General features: G+C 42.4%; 1 protein-coding gene across 15 annotated transcripts in view; it reads right to left on the reverse strand.

The window, feature by feature from the left end:
- Positions 1-21,771, reverse strand: part of MID2 (midline 2) — a 109,248-nt gene extending 87,477 nt beyond the window's left edge. For 6 of the 15 annotated variants that reach the window (XM_086386670.1, XM_086386669.1, XM_086386668.1 and 3 more), the window contains exons 1-2: positions 20,174-20,345; positions 7,628-8,343 (exon numbers count right to left, since the gene is read on the reverse strand). In XM_086386670.1, coding sequence (XP_086242796.1) covers positions 7,628-8,343; positions 20,174-20,294 — 837 coding nt within the window. In that variant the 5' untranslated portion in view covers positions 20,295-20,345. Of the gene's footprint in view, positions 1-7,627; positions 8,344-15,400; positions 20,120-20,173; positions 20,346-20,745; positions 20,769-20,832; positions 20,964-21,326; positions 21,419-21,472 lie in introns of those variants that run through there. The other 9 variants (XM_086386677.1, XM_086386672.1, XM_086386678.1 and 6 more) reach the window with 6 other exon arrangements.
- Between the last annotated feature and the right edge of the window lie 2,950 nt (positions 21,772-24,721).

The following is a 24,721-nucleotide window of genomic DNA, read 5'->3' on the forward strand; positions in this document are numbered from 1 at the left end:
TCTCACACCCTCCCACCACCGCCCCTCAGAGCCTCCACTATCACTCACCACAGTCTTGTCACTGTGTTCTCACTTGTCTGCCTCCCCACACTAAGCTGAGCACTCCACCAGGGTTGGGGCTGTGTTGTGTTTATCACCAGAACCCCAACACCTCTTCTAGTGCTTGGCACCTAATAGATGTTTGGTAAATGTTTGATGCGTGAGTGAATATTAAGTGATCCACGATCAATCACACAAACTCAAATCTGAAGTCAAGTCAACCCCCAAAACCACTAGCCCCTTTCTAATTTCTCTATTTCTATGTCCAATACCACCATTCTTCAAGACATCTCCTCAAAAATCACTTTTTAATTCTTTCTCTTCATCATCTATAAGTACTGTAATCGTTCTCCAAGTCCTGTCAACTCTTTCTTCAGTTTCTCTCCAATTGGCCCTCTTCTCCAACAAAATCATTTGATTCCTGCTTTTAGCTTAGTGACTTCCTTTCACCGACCTTTCCTCTGTGCTTCAGAGTACCCTGTGCAAACCTCTGTCATGGCACTTATCATACTGAATTCAGAGATGTCCTTATCTATCTCCCTTATTGAGCTCAAAGTTCCTCAGGGCAGGTACTGTGCCTTATTTCCCATGTCTCCAGATCCTACTACAATGACCTAAAGACCCAGGGATCAAACCCGGGTTTCTTGCTCAGACATATTCTTTACTGTCTGAGTCACCAGGGAAGCCCCATCTCATTTATTAAGTGAAGTGAAGTCTCTCAGTCGTGTCCAAGACTCTTTCCAACCCCATGGACTGGCTTCCCTGGTGGCTCAGATCATAAAGCATCTGCCTACAATTCGGGAGACCCAGGTTCAATCTTTGGGTTGGGAAGATCCCCTGGAAAAGGGAATGGCAACCCACTCCAGTGTTCTTGCCTGGAGAATTCCATGGACAGGGGAGCCTGGTGGGCTCCAGTCCACGGGGTCGCAAAGAGTCAGACAAGACTGAGAGACTAACACTTTCATTTTAAATAAACAAAATGCATGCTCATTAATTGCTTTTTAAATGAATGAATGAGCCCCAGAGCTAAATCCCTGGGGCTACAGTTTAAGTTCTTGTCTGATCCATCTTCAGGGGAGATAAAGAACAAGACATTACCTCATATATCAACGCTTCATGAACTTGAATGTCATTATTACATTTTCCCCTTTAAACCTCACTTCTTTGGGTTTAATAATTCTTGTTTCTTTAATCTTTCCTTGTTTATATTATATTTCTGTAATATGTTCTTTTGCCCAATAATAACAGACAGGAGTTTCATCCACCCAAGAACAATCTTGGAGTTAATGTTTTGTAAGCTGTTCTCAGACTGATGATTGTTAGCTCTTTCAGATGTTGATGAAGAGGAGACTTGGGACAAAAGAAATAAAAGAAAAACAGAAAGATAAGAGCACAGATAGGGCTTCCCTGGTGGCTCAGCTGGTAAAGAATCCACCCGCAATGCAGGAGACCTGGGTTTGATCCCTGGGTTGGGAAGATCCCCTGGAGAAGGGAAAAGTACCCACTCCAGTATTCTGGCCTGGAGAATTCCATGGACTGTATAGGTCTCAAAGAGTCGGACACTACTGAGCGACTTTCACTCACTCACTCAAGAGCACAGATAGTTGGAATACCCACTTGCTAAACTTACTCTCAAATCTGAGAAACAACAGAAAACATCATCCAACACAGGGGCCTGTTACTACTACTAATAGAGTCAGGGAATCAATATAATTATTGGAGGCAGATAAAGGTGATTCAAATGAGTCTTAGCACACAGTTCAAGTAGAAATGGAAAAAAATGCATTTTTTTTACCCTCCCACACACATACAGAACATGTACAGATTTATACATATTCTAAGTAGTCAGGGGCAAGTCTTAGACAATTAACAGACTACAGATCTACAAGCAAGAATGATTTTAAGTTTGTGAGATGAAGGCTGGTTTAGCTGGAAAACCCCATGACAAATATTACAGCTCAGACAGTAAAGAATCTGCCTACAATATGGGAGACCTGGGTTCGATCCCTGGGTTGGGAAGTTTCCCTGAAAAAGAAATGGCAACCCACTTCAGTATTCTGGCCTGGGAAATCCCATGGACAGAGGAGCCTGGTGCAGTATAGTCCATAGAGTCACAAAAAGTTGGACATGATTGAGTGACTAATACTTTCATACACACACGTCTACCACCGTACCTTAGAGGGTGCAAATCTAGACACAAATGTTCTGCTCTTATAATATCAATATTTAGCTAGTGTGATTCAGTACCTAAGTGGGTGAAAGTGAGAAACAATTCTTTCTGTTCCTTCGGCTATGGTAACCCACCCTGTCCTCTTAAAGATTTGTCTCATCATGAAGCTCATTTATTGGCGATCCCTTGTCTCAGGATGGGGTCTACTGAAGCCCTAATTCTCCTTAGGGTGACCACAGAAAACCTGCCCTACACTCATGACCCCTTCATACCCCAGTTATCCACAGATTAGCCCACAGAAGATGAACACAGGCACTCTCTCCTCTTCACACAGAATGACACACATTTATAGATACACAGACACACACACACACAGATTAAATTCTCAGCCACCCACCCACGCAGAGATACACATACTTGTGTATAGTGACATATACAGATGTATGCAAATATGCCCTCTCTCAACCCAGTCTCTCATAAAGATATTTCTCCTTATTTCTCTGATATTCATACTGGTTCAGAAACAAACATCCATTGGTAGATAAGCTGTGAGGGTATCTGTTTTGGCAGACAGAAGTGGGTGTCAAGTGGGTGAGTAGACAACCGACTGGGAGAAGGTGGTGGCTGAGTGAGAATGGGTGGGTAGATGACAGAGTGACTGAGTAGGAAGAAGGACAAGTAACCCACTATGATAAGATTCTAGAATATCATATTTTCCAACCTTTTAACTCTCACTGTGGTTTTCTTTTGAACATTCTCCAAGTCTCATATCTCCCTTCTCTTTGTCTGGCAATCTTTAGCTCTCTCTGTCTCAGTCTTTGTTTGTATGTGTGTGTGTGTTGAAGGGGGAGTGCGGGGGATGAACTTTTACTTTCTATAGCAAAAATCTTACTCTAGTGCCAGGTAATATTTTATAACAACAAGATCCCTGATAGGTAAATGTAACTGCATTTAAGAATTATTTGTAGTAATGAATTTGTGGAAATGTAATAAGAAAAAGAAAATGTACTTGTTTATTCCCTTCAGGAAATTCCTCTATTCCCCCTGGTTTTCATCAGCTATATTTTTGGCAGGCTGTGGGCATGGAAATGTGAAGACATCACTCTCAAAGAGAATTATAATAATCACATCTGATTTATACAGATGTCACCTTAGGGTTAGGCAGTTAGAAAATCCAGCAGTCAAAATGGATAGATACCTGAAATTGAGGACATGTCACACTTTTGCTAACACTCTGGTTTTTATCATTATCAGTAGTTCACAGGAGATTTTTTTCCCCTAGACTTATTAACTGTTAAAGATGGCAAGACAGCTTTATATCTTATGAGTATGGAAACAAGCTATAGATTCTGGTATACTTCCTGCAAATCCATTACAAAGATTTAATTCATTTGGATTTCTTGAGCCTATACTATGGGTGCTAGACACAAAGGAAGGCTTTGGAGAAATGAAAGACACTGTGCATGTGTGCTCAGTCACTTTAGTCATGTCCACCTCCTATGGACTGTAGCCCACCAGGCTCTTCTGTCCATGGGATTCTCCAGGCAAGAATGCTGGAGTGGGTTGTCACTGTGTGCTCCAAAAAGACATTGTGCCTGGCCTCAAAGAATTTATGGTATCATTGGGGTGTGTTGGAGTGGCCTTACAGGATTTCAATAGAGCACTAAACAGTAGGTAGGACTCCTAAGCAGGCCAAAAGAACAGTATGAGTGAGTGTTAAGAGTCAGAAAAGAGAGTGGCATGTTTAGCTGATAGTCAGGAGGCTTTACTGGATGGTGAAGGTAACATGCTTGAGAGTGGCAGGAGGAAAAGATAGGTGAGTAAGCATGAGAACCAAGTTGTACAGGACTTGGAATATCCAGTTGAGATCTGTCCCCAGCAGAGAGTCACCCAAATTTGACCTCTTTTATAAAGCCAACATTTATTAATGCAATAATATCAATTTTTCTAAGGGGCAGAACTCATGTGACAATGAAAACTCTAGAATATGAAGCATTTTTATAGAAATGCAACATATATCATAAGCTTATATATATACGGAATAGTAGATGAAAAGAGAATAGAGAAAATAGTTACTCTGATAGGCCTTAAACTGTAATGACTGTCATGAACACAATTACTCTGTCAAATCAAAGAATTAATTAAACCACTGGTAGCCTTCTGAAGGATATTTAGATAGACTGGACAATTAGATAAAGATAATAAACAATACTAAGTATCCCAAATCCTCTAACCCATTTTGAGTACATGTTAAGAAGACAGGCTAGCCTCTGGTTCTTCTGACCTTTCATCTAAAATGTCATGATCTGTTTATTCTTTATTGAACAAATAAATATTTAAGACCACTAATCCTAATCAGGGAGGTTAGTGCAAAAAGAGTAGTTAGAAATGCCACCAATGAATCTCCAGAAGAAAAGTACAAATAAACACTGCGTCAGTCACTGACCAGTAAGTAAAACCTTTTCCCTCCTCGGGTATGACTCCTGTGCTCCTCTGAGGGCCAGGGGAGTCCACTCAAGGCCATCTACCCTGTAGCTTCTGACAGCTACCTTTCTCGTTTCTCCTTCAGGAAGAATCAAGCAGATTAAGGGGATAATCCTAAATGCTTTTCTAAATTAAAATTAACTCAAAGAAGTGAGGATATGTGACCCTAAACGTCAGACTTCCTCTTTGCTTAATGTGGAGAATTAATATCCTTTTATTCTTGGCACCAAACCCAAGTGACCCCTACCCCACCCATCCCCCTCTCACACAAGCAGGACTTCTCTCTCCCTCCTCAAAGTCCAAGTTGTTCCAGACAACATAACAAACCACACAGTTGGGAATGATTCATATGTTTCCACTCTCTGTCCAAAAATGAGCAAAATAGTTTCCACTTAATTTATAATCTGAATTTTCTGCACATTTCCTAAAAATTTAAAGGGGAACAATTCAAAATGTGGTCTTTCCTAACTCCCCAAATTACTGATTAGTTACAGAGTAAAGTATCTTTTGGTAAAATACTTTTATTTTACACCTATCCCTTGGAGACAAGGACTATAGCTGCATGATGCCAAATATCTAATCAATCATCCAATGTTTTCATGTTTTCGGATGTTTTCAAAAAGCTGGTGTTCTGTAGATACAGGCTTGGTCTATCCAGTCTTTTGTTATCTCAATGGTACATATGGATACAGATTTTTCTGTTTGGAATATTTCTCAAGGCCAATGCCTTATTATAGTTCCAACACCTGCAAATATTTGGCAGAGATTGTTCTCTCCTCTCCATATCCCCTGGTCTTCCTGCAACCCCGCTTCCATCTCTTGCTATTAAAAAGCTATAAGTTTATACAATATGCTTTTTCCTTGATGCTATTAACTGTTTATCTGTGACCCATGAAATGTGCAGTTGCTGGAGCATAAATTTAAGTTTCAAATCACATTTCATAGGAAAAATTTAGGTCCAAAACAAGGTGACAGCAGGCTACAAGAGAAAGGATATTTAACTCAACTTAGCTCTAGAAGCTGAGTTCCAGTTCCAGTTCTGTGACTTTGACCAAATGGCTTAACCGCACAAAGCCTCCATTTATACCAATTTAAAACACAGGGCTTCAACTGGACCAAGTCCAAGGCCAACCATCTTAGGATTCTAAGAATTGAAGCCAATGAGATTATTGCCCTCTGCAGTCTTGATATGAATGAGAATATCAACTTGAGTGAAATCAACAGATAAACATTAAACTTTGTACAAATTTATAAATATTAAATGTAAATAAAATCAAAAGGCACAAACTGGACTTCCTTGGTGGCTCAGTGGTAAAGAATCTGCCTGCCAATGCAGGGGAAAAGGTTCGATCCCTGATCCAGGAAGAATGCACGTGCCACAGAGCAACTAAACCCATGTACCACTACTGAGCCTGTGCTCTAGATCCAGGGAGCTGCAATTCCGAACCCATATGCCACAGTTACTGGAGCCCACTTGCCCTAGAGTCCATCCTATGCAACAACAGAAGCCACCACAATGAGAAGCCCACACAGTGCAACAAAGAGTAGCCCCCACTTGCTGCAACTAGAGAAAAGCTTACACAGCAAGGAAAACCTGGCACAGCCAAAAAAAATTTCTTTAAAAAAAAGCTAATTTCAACAAATTCCAAAAATTTAAAAAAAATTAAAAAGGGGCAAACCATGGTCAGTGTGACTCTCAATATTGTTTTCAATAAATTACAGAATGGAAAGTATATCCTATTCTGAGTATTACTACCCTCACCAACATCATAATTTTTACATAAGCTACAATGACTTTTCCATAGCATGGCAAGAGGGAAATCTCCACTCCCTTATCGCCCTTCTTCCATGCTATCTGGGTGTTCCTTCTAGCTTCGCTTATATATCCAGGTTCTATTTTGGGATAGAAATCTTATTATTTGTTTAAACATTTTATTTTTCCGGAATTTTTGTTAAGTAGTTTCTTAAGAGAAATTGAGCCCCATAGCAGACAGGCAATGGTAATAAAATAATTTGCTGGATCTGACATTTGTTAACATCAACGTGAGGTAGTAGTGCTCTAAAATAGACAGGCACTTAGACTTGCACAAAAATATTATATGGCACGACAACTTCAGAAAACTCTGTCCACTGAACAGGAACTTCCCAGGAAGGGACTGCAGACAAGCACTTTGGTCTGTACCCCACAAAAATGAACACTGGCACAAAATGTGATCCTGGATTAAATATTTTTTGCCTTCAGTTTAAATGTTTACTTCAGTATTTGATGATCCCTCCTGACTTCATAGTACACTGAAGTCCCGTTTTTGTCTATTTGCTTTGTTTTTTAAGGCAGATTTAGAATTAGCTGCCTTGTTAAGGGCTTGGTAGCAATTTGTAGTGGTCAATGCCAAAGCTTTATTTCTCTAGTGTATAACACATACAGTACTGTTCTCCATGAAAACCTCTCACCTACGTAGATACACTCAGACACCTCCACCCACATCTACACAGAGACACACCCAACCTTCCATTGCTATATGCACAATTATGCAAATCAGCACATATGCTAATTGTAATACACCTACACAGGTGCTCACATACTTAAAAGAAGACGTGGAAAGATCATGGCAGAGATATATAGGGTATAATATGTCATCGTCAGAGGAGAGAGGGTGCTGTTTCCCTGGGCAGACTATTAGTGTGGGCCATGGGCTAAATGCCCCAGAACTGGCCAGAGGTGAATGAATGCAAGCAGGTTTGTGCAAAAGATGAAACAGGCTACAGTGAGAGCTTGCAGGTTATAAGGCTATTACTTATGAGAAGAACTTGGAGTTAATTCATTTTTGTCATATAGGAAAAGTGACCGATTTTATTAGGGAACTTGCTGACTGTATATAAAGACTATGTGTAAAGAGATAAAGTTGTATAAGGTGTGTCCTCCAGATCCCTTACCTTGAGCTTCTCAAACCGATCATTCAGGGATGCGACCTGATGGTCTCGGTGACGCCCCACCAGTTTGCATAAGGCACAGATCAATTGGTCATCAGAAACACAGTACATATTCACTTTCTCATTTTCATGGTCCAGGCAGGTGATCCCTCGAAGATGCGTGTCCGGCACTGGTTCCACCAGGCGGTGGCTGGTGAAAGGTTTCTTGTTGGGGTGTGTAGCCCGCAGGCAACGGTCACAGTAAGAGACCTCACAAGTGATGCACGTTTTCACTGCATCCCTTGGCGGGTCCTGCTCACAGAATTGGCACGCAATTCGCTCACTAGACATGGCGCTGCTGGGCCTGTAAGTCCTCTCTCGGCGGCTCTCACTTGGGGAGTTAGGTCCACTGACGGAAGCCTTCTGGAAGCGGTCAATAATGTTCTGCAGAGTCACATTTCTCTTGAGGCCATCCAGGCCCCGGTGGTTCAGTGAGATAACATACCTGCACGTAGGACACTGGAAAGCAGTAATGGGTTCAATGGATTCACCGGAGCTGCAGCTCGAGACCAAGATGCGATGGGCACAGCTGAAGCAGAGGCTGTGAGCACAAGGGAGCAGAAGGGGGTCTTCAAACAACTCTAGGCAGATTGGACAGGTCAATTCAGACTCCAGTGTTTCCATCTTTAGTGAAAATAATCCTGCTGAGGCATTAAGAACCGCAGAGGCTGGGCTTTCACCTGCAAGGAACACAAAGAAGAAATCGTTAAGCATTTCCAAAGGAAATGTGGATGTAACATAATTACACACTAACCCATGGAGGCTTTACAGGCTGGATTCCCCAGGGATGCTGGCCCACTAGGAAAGCGAGTTGGGAATTAATCAGAAAGCTATTCTCCCCCCTTGAAACCTTGTTTTTGACAAATGCCTGGGCTTATTTTCCTGCACTAATAAATAGAAGCTAGTGCCACCTCTGAATCCTGGTTTACTAACTCACATTCCTATTCACAGACCCTCTCCACTGACATCTCTTGTCCTGGACTATGATGCGTCTGAGGCCCTGCCAAATTCTCAATCTCCATTCTCCAGTAGTGTTCTCTATTTTACTTCCAAGCTGCTCCTATTTCACATCTAGTGGAAGGAAAACAAGGCCATATTTCAACCTAACTCTCTGGTTCTTGAAATGATACCATTCTAAGAGGCTGCATAAAAAAAAGAAGAGCTTTCGAAAAATGTAGTTCTCAGTGCAGGATAATTATTTCTTCAGATAGGTGACCTTGAATTATTTCCTATTACCACACATGGAAATTTCTATTCCATACCATTTTTAGCAAACTGAGTTACTAGAGACAAAGAGGAAAACTATTAAAGTATAAAAATTATGGAATTTTGTTGGCTTAAAGTGGGAATCCAATTTATGAAAAGAGAAAGGCATTTTTGATTCTGAATAACTTTTGTTCATCATCTCACTATTACTGGAGAGTCTCATCAGGGCTTGAAGGTTTGATTCTGCCATTGGTATTTGTTTAGATTTTGTCATCTGTCAGAGATATCTGCATAGCCCTCTCACAGAACACTTAACTATTGAGTACAACTATATGTTGTCCCCAAGTACAATAGATGTATCCCTAAAAGCTATTTCTAAATCAAATGTTTTAAGTGCACTGAATTAACCAGCTATTTAATGGAAATCTATGGGAAACTGGACTATAAAAGTGAAGAATCTTACTGTAAAACATTCTCAGTTGGTTTAGGAAGTTTAGATGTTTGCATAACCACCTGTTTAAAAAGAGATGTGTGCTATTCTTATTTTATAATTCACAAGTACTTAAAAGTTGTTGGCTAGTATTTTGTAGCTTATAACATCTATCCACATTCACTGATAGAGATGAAAAAGTAAAGCAATTAAAATGTATATATATCACAGAATTTTAGAATTGGAAGAGACTTTAGGGATGATAGATCCCAACTTTCACTCAAGGCAGGAATATTGTCTTTAGTAGTTCCATTGCTCAAATTCAACATGTCCATAAATGAACTTGATATTCTCCCCAGCCCCACAACACAAAACACCTGCTCGTCTTCCAATTTTCCCTATCTGTTGAATATCATCATCCAAGCCTAGAAACCCAGGAGTTCTCTCATTTACATGTTTATCACTCTGTTTTATTTAATACATGTATCTGTGTCTCCAGCTAACTCTCCTTGCAGGCATCAACTATATCATATTTTTATTCATAGCACAGTGCCTCGCACACACTGGTTATTCAAAAATTGTTAAATGAAAGATTCCTTAAAGTAGAGGAAGTTAAAGAAGGGACCTAGTGTTTACTAAGCACCTCCTGTATTCTAAGTAGCTTGTTAGGAACTTTACACACAGTATTTCATTAAATTCTATCAAGAAGGCTGTACAGAAGGTACTAATGCTATACACATATTACGGTTAGGAAACTGGGGCTCAGCATTGTTAAGTAAATGAACCAGGAACCTACATACCCAGATCACTGGGGCAGTCTAATGCCAATGTCTGTACTCTTTCCCCTACACCTTTATTTTAATCATCTCACCTCCTTCACTTGACAAATATCTTGACTATTTACAAGAGGGTTTCTAGACAGCATGTTTCCACTGCTATTTGAGTCTATGTCCCTCTGAGTTTCTCTGAATCTGCCTCTCACTCCTAGTCTCTTGCAGAATCACATCTCTTCCTTCCAGGCCCATCTCCACCTCACTCTGAATTTCTATTGTGTTCTCTTCCAGAACTGCAGGTCTGCATTCCTCAGTCTGTGTTGGAATCTCCTTGGGAGAATGGAGTAAGGCCTCCCACCAAAATGATAGGGGATCAAGAGCATTGCTGATACGCCTGTCTCTGTGTTGAAACCTTTACAAAAACAACTGGTGTACCACAACTTTTCTAAATCTTAGGAACATGCCATATAAATTCCTCAGTACAGAGGAAAAATGCTGAATTTTCCTGCAATCCAAAAAGTTGTTCCTGACTAAATGTGACATTTGGAATGTCACTATGAAATTAAGCTTAGGAAAGCATGCTATGGAATCAGGATTGCCTTGGATAAGGTCAAAATAGGATTCTTGACCAGGGATTTCTGAACCTTCTAGAAATGTTTAAAGAATGCTGTGTGTATACCACATATCCACTTTCATGGGGAGCAGATTGTCCATAGCATTTGAATTGTTCTCAAAAGAGTCTTTGACAGAAGGGACTTCCCTGGTAGTCCAGGGGTTAAGACCCCTGCACTCTAATGTAGGGGTACAGCACAGGTTTGATCCCCGGTTGGGGAACTAAGCTCCCACCTGTGGCATGGTGCAGCCAAAAAAAAAAAAAGTCCTTGACAAAAAAGCCAAACATCAGTGCTCTAAAATAACTACCTGAACTGATTGCAGGTCTATACAGAATAATATAAAATGGTTACTGTCTGTTGCTTATGGTAAGTAACTTTTTCTATTAAACTGTTTCTACTCTGTTTTATTACAATTTGGGAGAATTGAGTATTTTTTCAACTTTTTCAAATATCTGTTCATCTCATCTCTCATTTATGAGAGACCTTGTTCTGGTCTTTCCTAGTATTTCAGCATCCTTTCAACCTATCTCCCATTTTCCCTACCTACCTGACTACCCAAGCACCTTTCCCCTTAAAAGCCATTATGAATTTGCCACATTTGAGGCACTAAATAATACCCTTTATAGGCATTATCTCATTTAATTTTCACAACAGCCCTCTAAAAGGTAGGTATTATTATTAAAACAACAGAAAAGGTAACTTGTCCAGGGTCACACTTGTTTGCAAGTAGCAAGGTGGAGATTCAAACCCAGAATAAAACTGAGAGTCCAGAAATAAACGCATATATTTATGGTCAACTGACTTTTGATAAGGGTTCCAAAACCATTCAACAGGGAAACAATAATTTTTTCAAGCAAGTGGCTTTAGGAAAACCAGTTGCCCACATGCCAAAGGAAGAAGTTAGAGACCTACCTCACACTATACACAAAAATTTACTCAAAATAGATCAACGATCTAAATGTAAGCACAGAAACTATAAAACTCTTGGAAGGAAACATAGGTGTAAATCTTCATGAACGTAGGTTAAGCAAGGGATTCTTAAATGACACCAAATATGCAACTGAAGAACAAAACAGATAAATTGGACCTCATCAAAATTTAAAACTTTCTGTAGTACAAATGACATCACCAAAAAAGTGACAACTCACAGAATGGGAAAATATTTGCGGATCAAATATGTAATACAGGTCTAGTATCTAGAAATATACAGAATGGCAAAGGATCTGAATAGACATTTCTCCAAAGAAGATATGCAAATGATCAGTTGGTATATGAAAAGGTATTCAACATCATTAGCCATTCAGTTCAGTTCATTCGCTCATTCGTGTTCGACTCTTTGCGACCCCATGAACTGCAGCACGCCAGGCCTCCCTGTCCATCACCAACTCCCAGAGTCCACCCAAACCCATGTCCATTGTGTCGGTGATGCCATCCAACCATCTCATCCTCTGTCGTCCCCTTCTCCTCCTGCCCTCGATCTTTCCCAGCATCAGCGTCTTTTCCAATGAGTCAACTCTTCGCATGAGGTCGCCAGAGTATTGGAGTTTCAGCTTTAGCATCAGTCCTTCCAAAGAACACCCAGGGCTGATCTTTAGGATGGACTGACTGGATCTCCTTGCAGTCCAAGGGACTCTCAAGAGTCTTCTCCAACACCACAGTTCAAAAGCATCTTCTGCGCTCAGCTTTCTTTATAGTCCAACTCTCACATCCATACATGACCACTGGAAAAACCATAGCCTTGACTAGACAGACCTCTGTTGGCAAAGTAATGTCTCTGCTTTTTAATATGCTGTCTAGGTTAGTCATAACTTTCCTTCCAAGCAGCAAGTGTCTTTTAATTTCATGGCTGCAATCACCATCCACAGTGATTTTGAAGCCCAGAAAAATAAAGTCAGCCACTTTATTTTTTCCACTGTTTCCCCATCTATTTGCCATGAAATGATGGGACTGGATACCATGATCTTCGTTTTCTGAATGTTGAGTTTTAAGCCAACTTTTTCACTCTCTTCTTTCAGTTTTATCAAGAGGCTCTTTAGTTCTTCTTCGCTTTCTGCCATGAGGGTGATGTCATCTGCATATCTGAGATTATTGATATTTATCCTGGCAATCTTGATTCCAGCTTGTGCTTCCTCCAGCCCAGCGTTTCCATGACATACTCTGCATATAAGTTAAATAAGAGTGACAATATACAGCCTTGACGTACTCCTTTTCCTATTTGGAACCAGTCTGTTGTTCCATGTCCAGTTCTAACTGTTGCTTCCTGACATGTACACAGGTTTCTCAAGAGGCAGGGAAATACAAATCAAAACCACACTGAGATACCACCTCACACTCACTAGAACAGCTATAATATTACTTCAAACACACTAAAATGACCAGAATAAAAAAAAGTAGCAAATTTCAGCCAGGACATGAAGAAACTGGGACCCTCATACATTGCTGGTGGGAATGTAAATTATGCAGCAAAAACAGTTTGACAGTTCCCCAAAATGCTAAATGAATTACCATACGATCCAGGAGAACTGAAGACATGCTCACCTAAAAACTTGTACACAAATGTTCATACCAGTATTAATCACAATAATGGTGGGAACAACCCAGATGTCCCTCAAATGATGAACAGATAAACAAAAGTGGTATATCCATACAATGGAATATAATTCAGCAAGACAAGGAATGAAGTACTGATACATGTGGGGCTTCCCTTGCAGCTCAGTCAGTGAAGAACCTGCCTGCAATGCAGGAGACCAGGGTTCGATTCCTGGGTTGGGAAGATCCCCTGGAGGAGGGCATGGCAACCCACTCCTGGAGAATCCCATGGACAGAGGAGCCTGGTGGGCGACAGCCCATGGGGTTGCAAGAGTCAGACACAACTTAGCAACTAAACCACCACCACTGATACATGCTACAACATGGATGATCTTTGAAAACATTATGCTTAAGTGAAAGAAGTTAGTTACAGAAGGTCATAGATTATATGATTCCCTTTATAGGAAATGCCCAGAACTGGCAAACTCATAAGAACAGAAAGCAAATGAGCATTTCTCAAGGGTCTGGGTGGGAGGTGGAGGAAATGGAATGTGACTGTTAATGTATATGGGTTTCCCTTTGGGGATGATGAAAATGTTTAGGAATTAGTGGTGGCGATTGCACAGCTTTGTGAATATACTAAAAACCACTAAATTGTACAGTTCAAAGTAGTGAAACTAAGGTATGTGAATGTTATCTTAATTTTTAAAAAAGATTCAAACCCACAATCCAGAGTGTGAACCACAGTTCACTATTCCACACTGCCAACTGTGTAATTCAGTAGTGTTTCTAAATTCTACTGAAGTGCTTACTCCTCTCAATTGCTTTTCTAGGTTGGTGATTGCCTGTCTAGGTTTTACAATACCTGGGATATCTCTAATGATCAATGGGTATCAGGAAATGATTAGCTCCCAATTTTTTATTCATTTAAAAATTGTAAGACTCCTAAAAACTGTTTGACTCCTAGGTCACAAAATACCTTTAAGAAGTACAGGAGGAAGTGGTACAACAAAAACAAAACAATGGCAGTGTTGCAACTTCAAAAAGTTTCCAGAATTAGAGAATATACTAAGGATAAAGACAGGATGTAAACCTGATAGAGTGTCACTGAATGACAGGTAATCACAAAGTTTTTTTTGCCAGAAAACGCAATAGTTTGTCATAAAAATGCACTGATGAAATGCTTGGGCAGGCAGGTCAATTGTCATGTTAAGAAACAAATGCCCACATCCACATCCACTGATTTGCTCCCTTCCGTATCATTTAGTTACTGCCGTGTAGTCAAATAAGAATGTTTATGGATTTGCCCTTGTTCTAGTATAAAATTGTTTCTGTACGGCTGACTGTCAGCCTGCACTCCCCCTTCAGGCTGAGACTCCTGAAAAAAAAAGTTGATGAGAATAAACTATAAGAAGGTATCATAAGGCTGTGTGAGTAGGCATGAATACAAAGGAGGAGTTTCAATGCAGGCAATTAGGATAAAAATAATACATTCTATAGTTACAAAATGAAAAATTGACTTCAGCATTGCCCTTCAAATCCAGCATTCAGTTAACTCTGATCAGAGAAGCCGTGATCAGCACTTGGCAGAATGCTATTATTTCAAATGTTATTTGGACATAATTAAATGTCCATTTATTTCAACAGTTTATATTCCATCTAGTTTTCATCTTCCAGTTCTGTGGAGCATGGCTCTGGGCTCTCATTACCTCCCTGAGGAGCCACAGTCTCCTTTTCTTCACAGAAAAACCAGGAGTGTAAAACCCAGCCTGACCCCTGGGCTGTAGAATGAGAATTGAGGCGAGTAGTAGGCTTTATATTCTGCAGGATATTAACATTAATATCCCATGAGCTGAGGTTCTCCTTAAAACACTAGAAACTGTCTCTCTGCCTTAGAGGATGAGCAAATGAGCCCTGGCTTAGTCTGATGTTTCCTTAACTGTAAAATGTCGTGCAAGTTGCACTAGAATCACCAGACGATCTCTTTAAGATGTTTTCCAGCTCTGACATCCTATTATAACAGAGTTCTTACTATATGTTACCACATAGGAAAGACAGCTGGGATTAATGACAACCAGTTCCTCAAAACACAAATCTTATTTATTAGTGTGACGTGAAAGGCTGACAAGCGATGGGCATCATCATGAAAGAAACTGGAAATAAATAAACAAAATGCATTACTTACCCTTGGCTAAGCCAAGGTGCTCAAGGACAGTGGCTGGTTTTGCCTGTTGTACCTCCAAGAAGACATAATGGGTGTTCCGGGGGACAACTAAAGCGGGAAGGGCATCCCATGGGAGTACAAGCTAATGAAAACACCTTTTGGAAGAAAAGGAAGACACCAAATTCTAGAATACTATTTAGTAGGAAAGGACCCCTCTACAGCACAAAAATGATTATTTGGGAGTGTAAAAGGCACCCAATGCATAGAATTCTCATCCTAAAAAAATGGAAGACAGAAACCCAGAAAAAAGAGACTATGTGGTCAGTAAGTATAATTAACAGTCACTTTATATTTGAGTACCAATTTTATACTTTTCAAATGGCTCCAAAGCTATCATCTCATTTGATCCTCTCAGCAAAGCCTGATTGTAGTCCTGGCTCTAAGCTGAATTGGCTGAGTGATCCCAGGTAAGACATTTAAATCTTTTGGGCCACAGCCTCCTCATCTGTTGAATGAAAAATACCTGTGTTATCCAATATCACAGGCTTTTGGGAGGATCAGATGAGAATAACATTATTAACTTGCTTTACAAATACAGATATTCTCAACACACATTCACAGATGACAGATACAGAGCAAGTTATTAAGGAAATAGTGAATGTTTGGAAATAGACCCAAAATGCATAATGGTTGACATAATAGAGGACAATTACACTCCCCCACAAGTTTTCTGGAGGACATGCATCTGACTGTGGTATTTAACATTCCCAAATGTATCCCCTGTTAGACTGGAGTTCCCCCAAAGGGAAAAACTATCTCTCTTCTTTTTTCTTAAGCTTTTATCATGCACAGGGAGAGCTCAGGACTGGAGGTTGATTACTGACTGACAGCACCAGAGCCAGCTCCTGTCTAATAGGTTATTAAAGCCTACTTAATATTTTATAATACATAGATTTAATGATCATTACAATAATGAGCTCCTAAATCCAACCATTGGCTATTTGATACAATATAGTCATCATAAACATTAAGATGAATATCACAATAGCAGAACTAGAAGTCCTAGATCTGCTACAAGCACAAAAGATTAATCTAAGTAACCAAGAAACGGATTTGCCAAGGTAACACCTGATAATTGTCAAAAATCATAAGTACAATTCATAACACCTTTATCTTAATGCCAATTACACCAGCAGTTTTGGGGTTGGAGAACAAACAATTTACCTACTGCTAAGAGGATAGCTTTCCATTTATTCTAGGACTGCTTTTCCCAATCACTGCTACCCAATGAAATATTTGTAAATTTTTAAATGTTCAGGGGCACACCTGCATGGACAGCCATCTCTAACCTCTACAGAATAAAACTGGCAATATATGTATGTAGGGCATGCTGTTAGGTGTTAGGCTGAGAGGACCCCAAGTTCAGGTCAGAAACAAGGGGCAGAGAACAGAAGTGTATTTAAAATCAAGCTTCTACTCCCCTGGGAGCCACATGGATCCTAGCAACACTGAACAAAGGGCTATAGACAAAAGCGATCAAGAATTCTGGACCATAAACCATTTTTCTACCTCTGGGCTGTATACATTCAGACACGTCACAGTCCTGCATTAGCATTATCTCCCACGCCCACGAGTTATATCCCTAACTGTTCAAACTGCAACTACTGGGATTTTCTGTTTCAAGAGGATTTTAGGTTATATAATGAATTTGTTATCAGATCTTTTGGTTTCTGTAAGAGGAAGATCCAGAGACTGGGGCTACTGTTCATCAACTAGAGGAGTCTGACCTGCAGGAAAGAGGCCGAGAGAAAGCCCAAGGTCAGGCAGTCGGAGCTCTGCATGGAGAAAAGATCCCAAGTAGGATAAGTCTTACTAAGGATACTTTGCTAACCCACTTAGGCAGAACCGATATCCTTATTACGAATTCAAGTGAACCCCACATGAAGAAGGGAGTGGTGGGATGTTGGCACATTGCTCAAAATCCCTCTGTCACCCATATTAACCACCTAGTAGTTTGAGCAGCTTACACAGATTTCTAAGGGCAACGCAGGAGCAGGGGGATTGTCAAAAAGACAATCTGTCTGTGGTTATGGAAGAGGGGAAGATGGAAAAAGAAAAACTGTAGAAAGAGCCACAAGCCTCCAGTGCCCACAGAAGACTCTTAACAGTTTTAATTCATGAAAATGGAGAAACATATATTGATCCCTAGAAGAGAGGGGAAATAAAAAGAGGACTAGCAGCCTGCACAGGGGGATCATTGGAGTCGGAATTTCTTGTTGCAACACCACCCATCTGGTCTTCTCACTTGTTAGAATGATCTAACACATTGGTTGAGAAACACTTTTCCAGTCTATTTTTTACACTGCTCAGCAATGAACACAAGGTTTGTTGAGAGACCTGAGATATAGACATTATTAGCACACCACCACCTTGGTACCCAAATTTCACTCATCAAAAAGTGAACAATTGTGAACTGTTGTATATCCATTATCAACGTATTACACATCCTATTTTGATGATGCAATGCTCTAAGTTAACATACTCTGCCTAAGTAAGGAGGTGCTTCACACAGTGCCAATTTCCCACTTTCGTACGGAAGAAAAGAACAAAACTTAATGCTAACTGGAAATGGAACACCCCCTGGCCTCCACCAGCAGCTGAGGCCAATGGCCTAAAAGCTAGGGAGTTACCAAGATCCACAAAGACTGAATGATACACACGAGCAGACACCTCTGAGAACAGCCATTTGAGACACATTCTATGCCTTTGCCCTATCTTCCCTTCCTTTTAGAGATTTCTGTCCCCGTTGGGGGAAGAGAGAACCTGAGAGTGAAGGCAGGACATTCTCTCCTCTTCATCAAGTAGCAAAGGCAATTCCTTGGGCAGTTTCCTTCTCAACTGTCATGGTGTCAGCAGATTTTATGGGAGAAGAGATGAGGGAATGGACAGGTTCACTACTCAGAGCAATTTTTGGATGCAATTATGAGACTCCTTTGGCACTGTTTTAGGACCTACAAGTTGGAGCAAGTTGCCCTGCACTTAGAGGAGGGATTAACTAAACCAATTTCACCTAAATCAATTTGCACTGTTCAGATGATATGTTCATAAAGCAACCAAGCCATTCTGATTTGCAGCAGTACTTCCCAGGGATGGCCTTGCAAGGTGCAACATGCTAGATTAGGAGTCTAGTACTCCTGAAAGTAAATGGGAGGGAAATACTCGCTCCTTCAAGTCTCTAGACTTTACCCCTGCCCTGCACAGCCCCTCCCTGTCCTAATCCAAGAACTGCAAGTACAGAGGTATGCCTTAAACAAACAGGAGGCCAAAATGTAAGGCCCAGTCAGCAGAGGACTCTGCACACTGTAGGTGCTTTTAATAAACATTGTTGACTCACCACTGCAAGATACTAATCCTGCTTAGACAGCCATGCCTAAAAGTATTTAAGCCACTCTTCAGTAGAAAGTAACTACCTGCCCCCATATGGGCTAAAAATGAGTGAGGTTATGTTTTCAAATGAGTCTGATTCAGATTGTTAGGTTGGAGTACATTAGATGTGATTCAAGCCTTAGTTTAAAATAATCATCATTACTCTGTATACCTTGTTTTATGTACGTTTTCATTCAGTTGCATGTGCACTAAGGGGAAAAAAAAGAAACAGACCTAGGACCACAGGAGGGTAATAGATTTAGCTCCCAAAAGGGTTAATAATGGCAAGTTAGGGTTCCCAGTAAACCAGGGTTCCTACTTACACCCAAACTATTACCTCAATAAAAGGTAAATGAAGTACTTTCTTTGCAAAGTATAATGCTAAGGGTTTATAGAATCCTTTCATCTTCAAAGGACCAAGCCAAGACTCACAATAGCCAGTACACAATATGATGTCTTTCATACAAGTGCATCAACTATGAAAGAAAGGTCACAGGAATGTCCTAAGGCCACAAAGCCAATGCAACAGATTTGAAATGAACTCTCTGATCTCCTTGGCTCCTAGACTTGTATTTCAACCACATAAATCAAGCTGTGTGGAACCATTAGGGGAAATCTAATTCACATTGTATATCTGCATTAATTGATTGGGCAGGAAAATATTAAAACAGCAAAGACTCTTTCCCTCTCAAGGCAGTGATGAGTGGAGTGAAAAGGGGGATGTGAGCATTAGGGGTAACCAGCTGGGGTAAAATGAGAAGTAGGGGAGGGACTCTCCCTATTCAGGGTTCCCCTTCCATTGGAACATTGCCAGAGAACTGATTGGAGTGCTGGAAGGGGACAGAATGGAGGTAAAGGCAGCCCTTATGGCCCACCTTAAGAATCAGAAGAATCAACCCACACACAGTACTTGTCTATTTACATAGCCTCTAATACACTCCTTTATAAGGGCTTCTCTTCAGACACAAACAACCATAACCATCCACCCTCCCCACACTCAGAAATCCTCAAAAAGGCAAAGCTGGTTCAGAAGCCAGAGGCTGCTTGACAGGGAGCCTGGGAGTGCACAGGACTCCAGGAGACGTGTGGTTCTGGTTGGGAGATTACGGTGGGCAAGTAGGGGTGTGATCACCACGTAGGAAGAAGGCGAGTGAGCGTGAAGGCGGGTAGGGGAATGTGGAAGAGAAAAAGTGAAGAACCCAACGACCCCAGGATCCCAGTGTCCTGCTCTTAAGAAACGCCTCTAAGAAATGTGCTGCACGCGTTATGCTAAGTAACCGAAACCTTATCACCACCAAAAATGTTTCTGTCAATCTACTCCGCTGTTATTTACTTAATTCTTATGAGCCAGGAATGGAAAAACCCCACCTTTCCCGGGTTCCATCGCAGTCTGTCCGGGGGACCTATAAGTTTTCCCTCTCCCCCACTGAGCTGGTTTCACAGCTAGGCCAAAAATAAGGAACCACCCAGACGGAGACTCCAGGATCATTCCCTGGCAGCAAAGGGATTAAGTTTCGCCCGGCCTCCCCGCGGGCAGGGTGTCCTCAGCATCTCTGGCTGCCGCAGCCGCCACAGCCAGGCGGCCGAGGGGCGCCGCCCGGGCCAAGGAGGTGGCCGGCCGCGGGAGCGTGGGAAGGCGGCGGTGCCCTTTCCCAGACTAAAGCCCAGGCTCTCGGAGAGCCGCTCGGGGAGGGGCCCGCGCCCGACCCGGCGGGACTGCGCGGGAGGCCTAGGACCCGCCCCCGCCCTGGACCCCGGAGTGCAAACTCCGTGCCTGGAGGGCAGCGACGGGTGCCCGGGCCCCAGCGGCGCATCGGGGAGCCAGGGCCGGGCCGGGGCGCCCTCCGCCGCCGCCGCCACCTCGAGCCTCGCAGGGCCCCGTCACCCCGCCCCGCCGAGCCCCGGAGCAGCCCTCGGCCCCCGCCGGGCCCCGGCCGCACCTGAGACGCGCGGCCGAGCCCGGGGCCGAGCCCTGCGCCGGTGGTGGCGGTCGGCCCCCGGGGCCGCGGCGAGGGGGCGCGTTTTACCCAGAGCCTTCCCGGCTGCCGGCCATGTCCTCGGCGCGCCCGAGGGCGCCGGGTGCTCGCCTGCCTCCCGCGCAAGCTGGCTCAGGCTCCGGCGCGAGCTCCCCGGCTGCCACTGCTGCCGCCGTTGCCGCCGCCGCTCTAGGCCGCCGCCCGCCTTCGCAGCCGCCGCCGCCGCCGCCGACGCGCAGCAGCCAGGATCCGCCCGCCCGCGCGCCCCGCTGGGGACAGCTCGGCGGCCGCCACGCTACTGCGGCTGGGTCTCCCGAGCCAAACTTAAGAGTTTTCGCTCCTCAGTCCAGGGCAGCACCATGACACCGCGGCAGCACCACACTGTCATTTCCGCCGTCGCAGGGCGTGGGGGGCGGGGGGGGGGAGAAGGCAATCCCGACGAAAAGGGGGATGGGGTGGGGGCGAAGCGGGCTGGGGCTGCTGCCCCGAGGGAGCGCTGGGAAGGGCCCGGCAGCCGGGGCGCTCGGCCACCTTCCCCGGCTCACCTTCTGCCGCCCCCGCCGCTCCCAGCTCCCCCTGCCCCTCCTCTGGAGGCGCGTTTACATGTTTTCTCCCCTGGCAGGAGTGACCGGAGAAACCTGAGCGAGCAAAGGCAGCGGGTGGGTGGGGTTCGGGTTACTACTGTACCTACCAGCTGATTCCAGCAGCCTTTTCTCCAGCGCCCTGTCATCTTGAAGGAAGACACACGGAGAGGGGCCGGAGCGGGTGTGTGTGTGTGTGTGTGTAAGAGAGCGAGAGCGCCAGCAGAATGTGTGTGAAATGCAGAAGGAAGACTCTGGCCAAACTCTTCTCCCAGCCGCCAAACCCCTGGCCCCCACAAACCCCTAGGTTAGAACAACGAAAGGGCCGTTGCCACCAGCAATGAGCAGAGAGTGCCTAGGTCCAGCGCACAGGTCCTCGGACGAAGCTGCTCAATGTAAAGTTAACTACAGAGTAAAACAAAAATAGTGGAGGAGACAGAAAAGGGCAGACAATTGAAGGAAACCCAACCCCTCTTTCTTTTTACAAAGGGAGAATGGCTGTGTTTTATTGGCCTTGGGCAGAAGTTGTGGAGATGGATTAAAGCCACCAAAATTAAAAAACAAAACCAAAAAAAGGCGGGGGGGGAGAGTGTAGGGCCTCATTTACACATTCAAATCCCTGATGGGCCAAACCAGAGGGTCTTTAATAAGAGGACAATGGGACAGATGTTAGCTATATACAGGTATTCAATGTCCCTAATAAGCTAATTGGTCCGGCTGGAACCCAGAAGCGTTCATTGGTCTGGAGTCCGCCCGTGGGCTGACCTGTCATTGGCTCAGAGACCACCGCCCCACTCCCCGAGGACGGTGGGAGAGGGAAGGAGGAGGAGGCCCCAGAGGAAATTCTGTATCTCACATAGGGAAATGACGGGGATTTTTTAAAAAGGCAAGATGAAGGGGAAAGGAGTTTTAAAATGGGAGGAAAGAACCCCCTCTCTCATAGGTCTTCCATTACCTTCGGTGGGAACGAGTCCAGAAAAATTAAGGTAATTCTGGGTGTATCCCATCAGGGAACCAATAGTAATTAGCCAACACCCCTGTTAAACAATGTGCAAGAGAGCACTGAGGTGGAAAGGAAGGCAAAAATCACAACCAAGCTATCCTGATGAAAGTCTGGCCCTAAGAGAAGTAAAAGTTAATGAGTCACAGCAAAAACACAAGCAAAAATAAAGCTAAACTAGACAAGAGGGACTACATTGAACTTAAAAACTTATGTGCAGCAGTGAAAAGGCAAAAATAGAAAATATTTGCAAACCACGTATCTGGTAAGAGATTAATAGGTAAAGAACTCCTACAATCCAATAACAAAGTAAATATCACGATTAAAAAATGGGCAAAGGACTCAAATAGACATTTCTCCAAAGAAGATAAACAAATGGCCAATAAGCATATGAAAAGATGCTCAGCATCGCTAATCATCAGGGAAATGCAAACCAAAACCACAATAAGATATTATCTCACACTCATTAGGCTGACAAGTATTTAAAATAAAACAGAAAATAGTAATTGTTGGTAAGGATGTGGAGAAATTGGAACACTGTTCGCAGTTGGTAGGAATGTAAAGTGGTGCAACTGCTATGGAAAACAGTGAGGAGGTTCCTCAAAAAATTAAAAATAGAACTACCATGTGATTCAGCAATTCCACTTCTGGAAATATATCTGAAAGAATTGAAAGCAGACTCTCAAAGAGATATTTGCACCCCCACGTTTATTGCAGCATTATTCACCATAGCAAGAAGTGAAAGCAACTTAAATATCCATGGAGAGATGAATGGATAAAGAAAATGTGGCATATACACTCAGGGTATGTATACTGAATATGGCATATACAAAAAAAGAGGGAAATCAGCCTTAAAAAAGAGAGAAATCCTGCCATAGACTATGACATGGATGAACCTTGAAGATAATATTCTAAGTGAAATAAGCCAGTCACAAAAGGAGAAACACTGTATGATGCCACTTACAGGAGGTACCTAAAGTAGTCAGACTCATAGAAACAGAAAGTAGAATCATGCACTCCAGGGGCTAGGGGGAAGGGGAGGAGAATTGTTTTGTGGATGTGGGGTTTCAATCAAGCAGGACTGAGGTCAGGGGTTCTGGGGAATCTGTTGCGTGAAGCTGTGCATGTGGTTGTATTGTACACTTAGAAATTGCTGAGAGGGTGAATTGTATGTTATATGCTTTTTGTCACAATAAAAAATTAATTTAAAAAATTGAGTCAGAATTAAAATAGTCCTAGCATAGCAGAAGAGTGTATATGTAAGAATTGTGTGTATATATATGTATTATATATATTTACATACTGCAGATATTAAGTGAAAAGAGCAAGCTGTTTATGGTTTGCTACTACTATGTAAAAAAGGAGGGAAGGTATATATGTCCATCCATGTATGCTTATAGGAGTTTTCCTGGTGGCTCAGATGATAAAGAAGCTGCCTGCAATACAAGAGACATGGGGTTTGATCCCTGGGTCAGGAAGATCCCCTGGAGAAGGAAATGGCATCCCATTCTAGCCTGGAGGATCCCATGGACAGAGGAGCCTGGCAGGCTATAGTCCATGGGGGTAACAAAGAGTCAGACACGTCTGACTGGCTAACATTTTCACTTTCATTTATGCTTACATGTGTATAGACTTCAGTAAAGATACCTAAGAAACTGATTGCCTAGCTCCCTGGGAGTTAAGCATTTATGATTAGTAACACTGTGAATGTACTCAATATCACTAAATTATACACTCAAAAATGATAACAAAGGTAATTTTTACATTATGTATATTTTAATACAATAAAAAAATTTTTTAATTAAAAGAATGAAAAGGTATATATAACAGGTAGAGATTATTGAATTTGTGTAAGAAAGTAGATGTATGTATATGCCAGTAAAGGCATAGAATGTAACAAGGAAGCACAGTATAAAATAGCAAGAGCCGAGAATTGTGGTGGATGTTGAGGGGATTGTTCAGGTTTGAGTCTATATATTTTATCACTGTTTGAATATTCTACAATGAGAATTTCTTTTGTAGTAAAACAAAATTTAAGGTATGTCTTCAAAAAACCCAAAGTTGAGTCAGAAGTCAATTGATCCCTGAGAATTCTTTAACCTCACTTGATATGATCCCTACTGAGAGCTGAAGAATTTTCTGAAACGTGAAGAAGCAACCACTTTTATCACGGACACACCAGAACCAAGCTAGCTGCTCTTGGCTGAACTGTCGCTTAAAGGAAACTTGCTTTTAATGGCTTTTATCATTCTTCAGAAATCACCTTTCCTTCACTTTTTTAAAATTAATTTTTATTGGAGTATAGCTGATTTTCTTTATAGTCCAACTCTCATTGGAGAAGACTCTTGAGAGTCCCTTG

Source organism: Bos grunniens, chromosome X (genome assembly GCF_055505025.1).
Source record: "Bos grunniens cultivar Pamir isolate PY7600 chromosome X, Bosgru_T2T1.0, whole genome shotgun sequence".
NCBI classification, from domain to species: domain Eukaryota; kingdom Metazoa; phylum Chordata; class Mammalia; order Artiodactyla; family Bovidae; genus Bos; species Bos grunniens.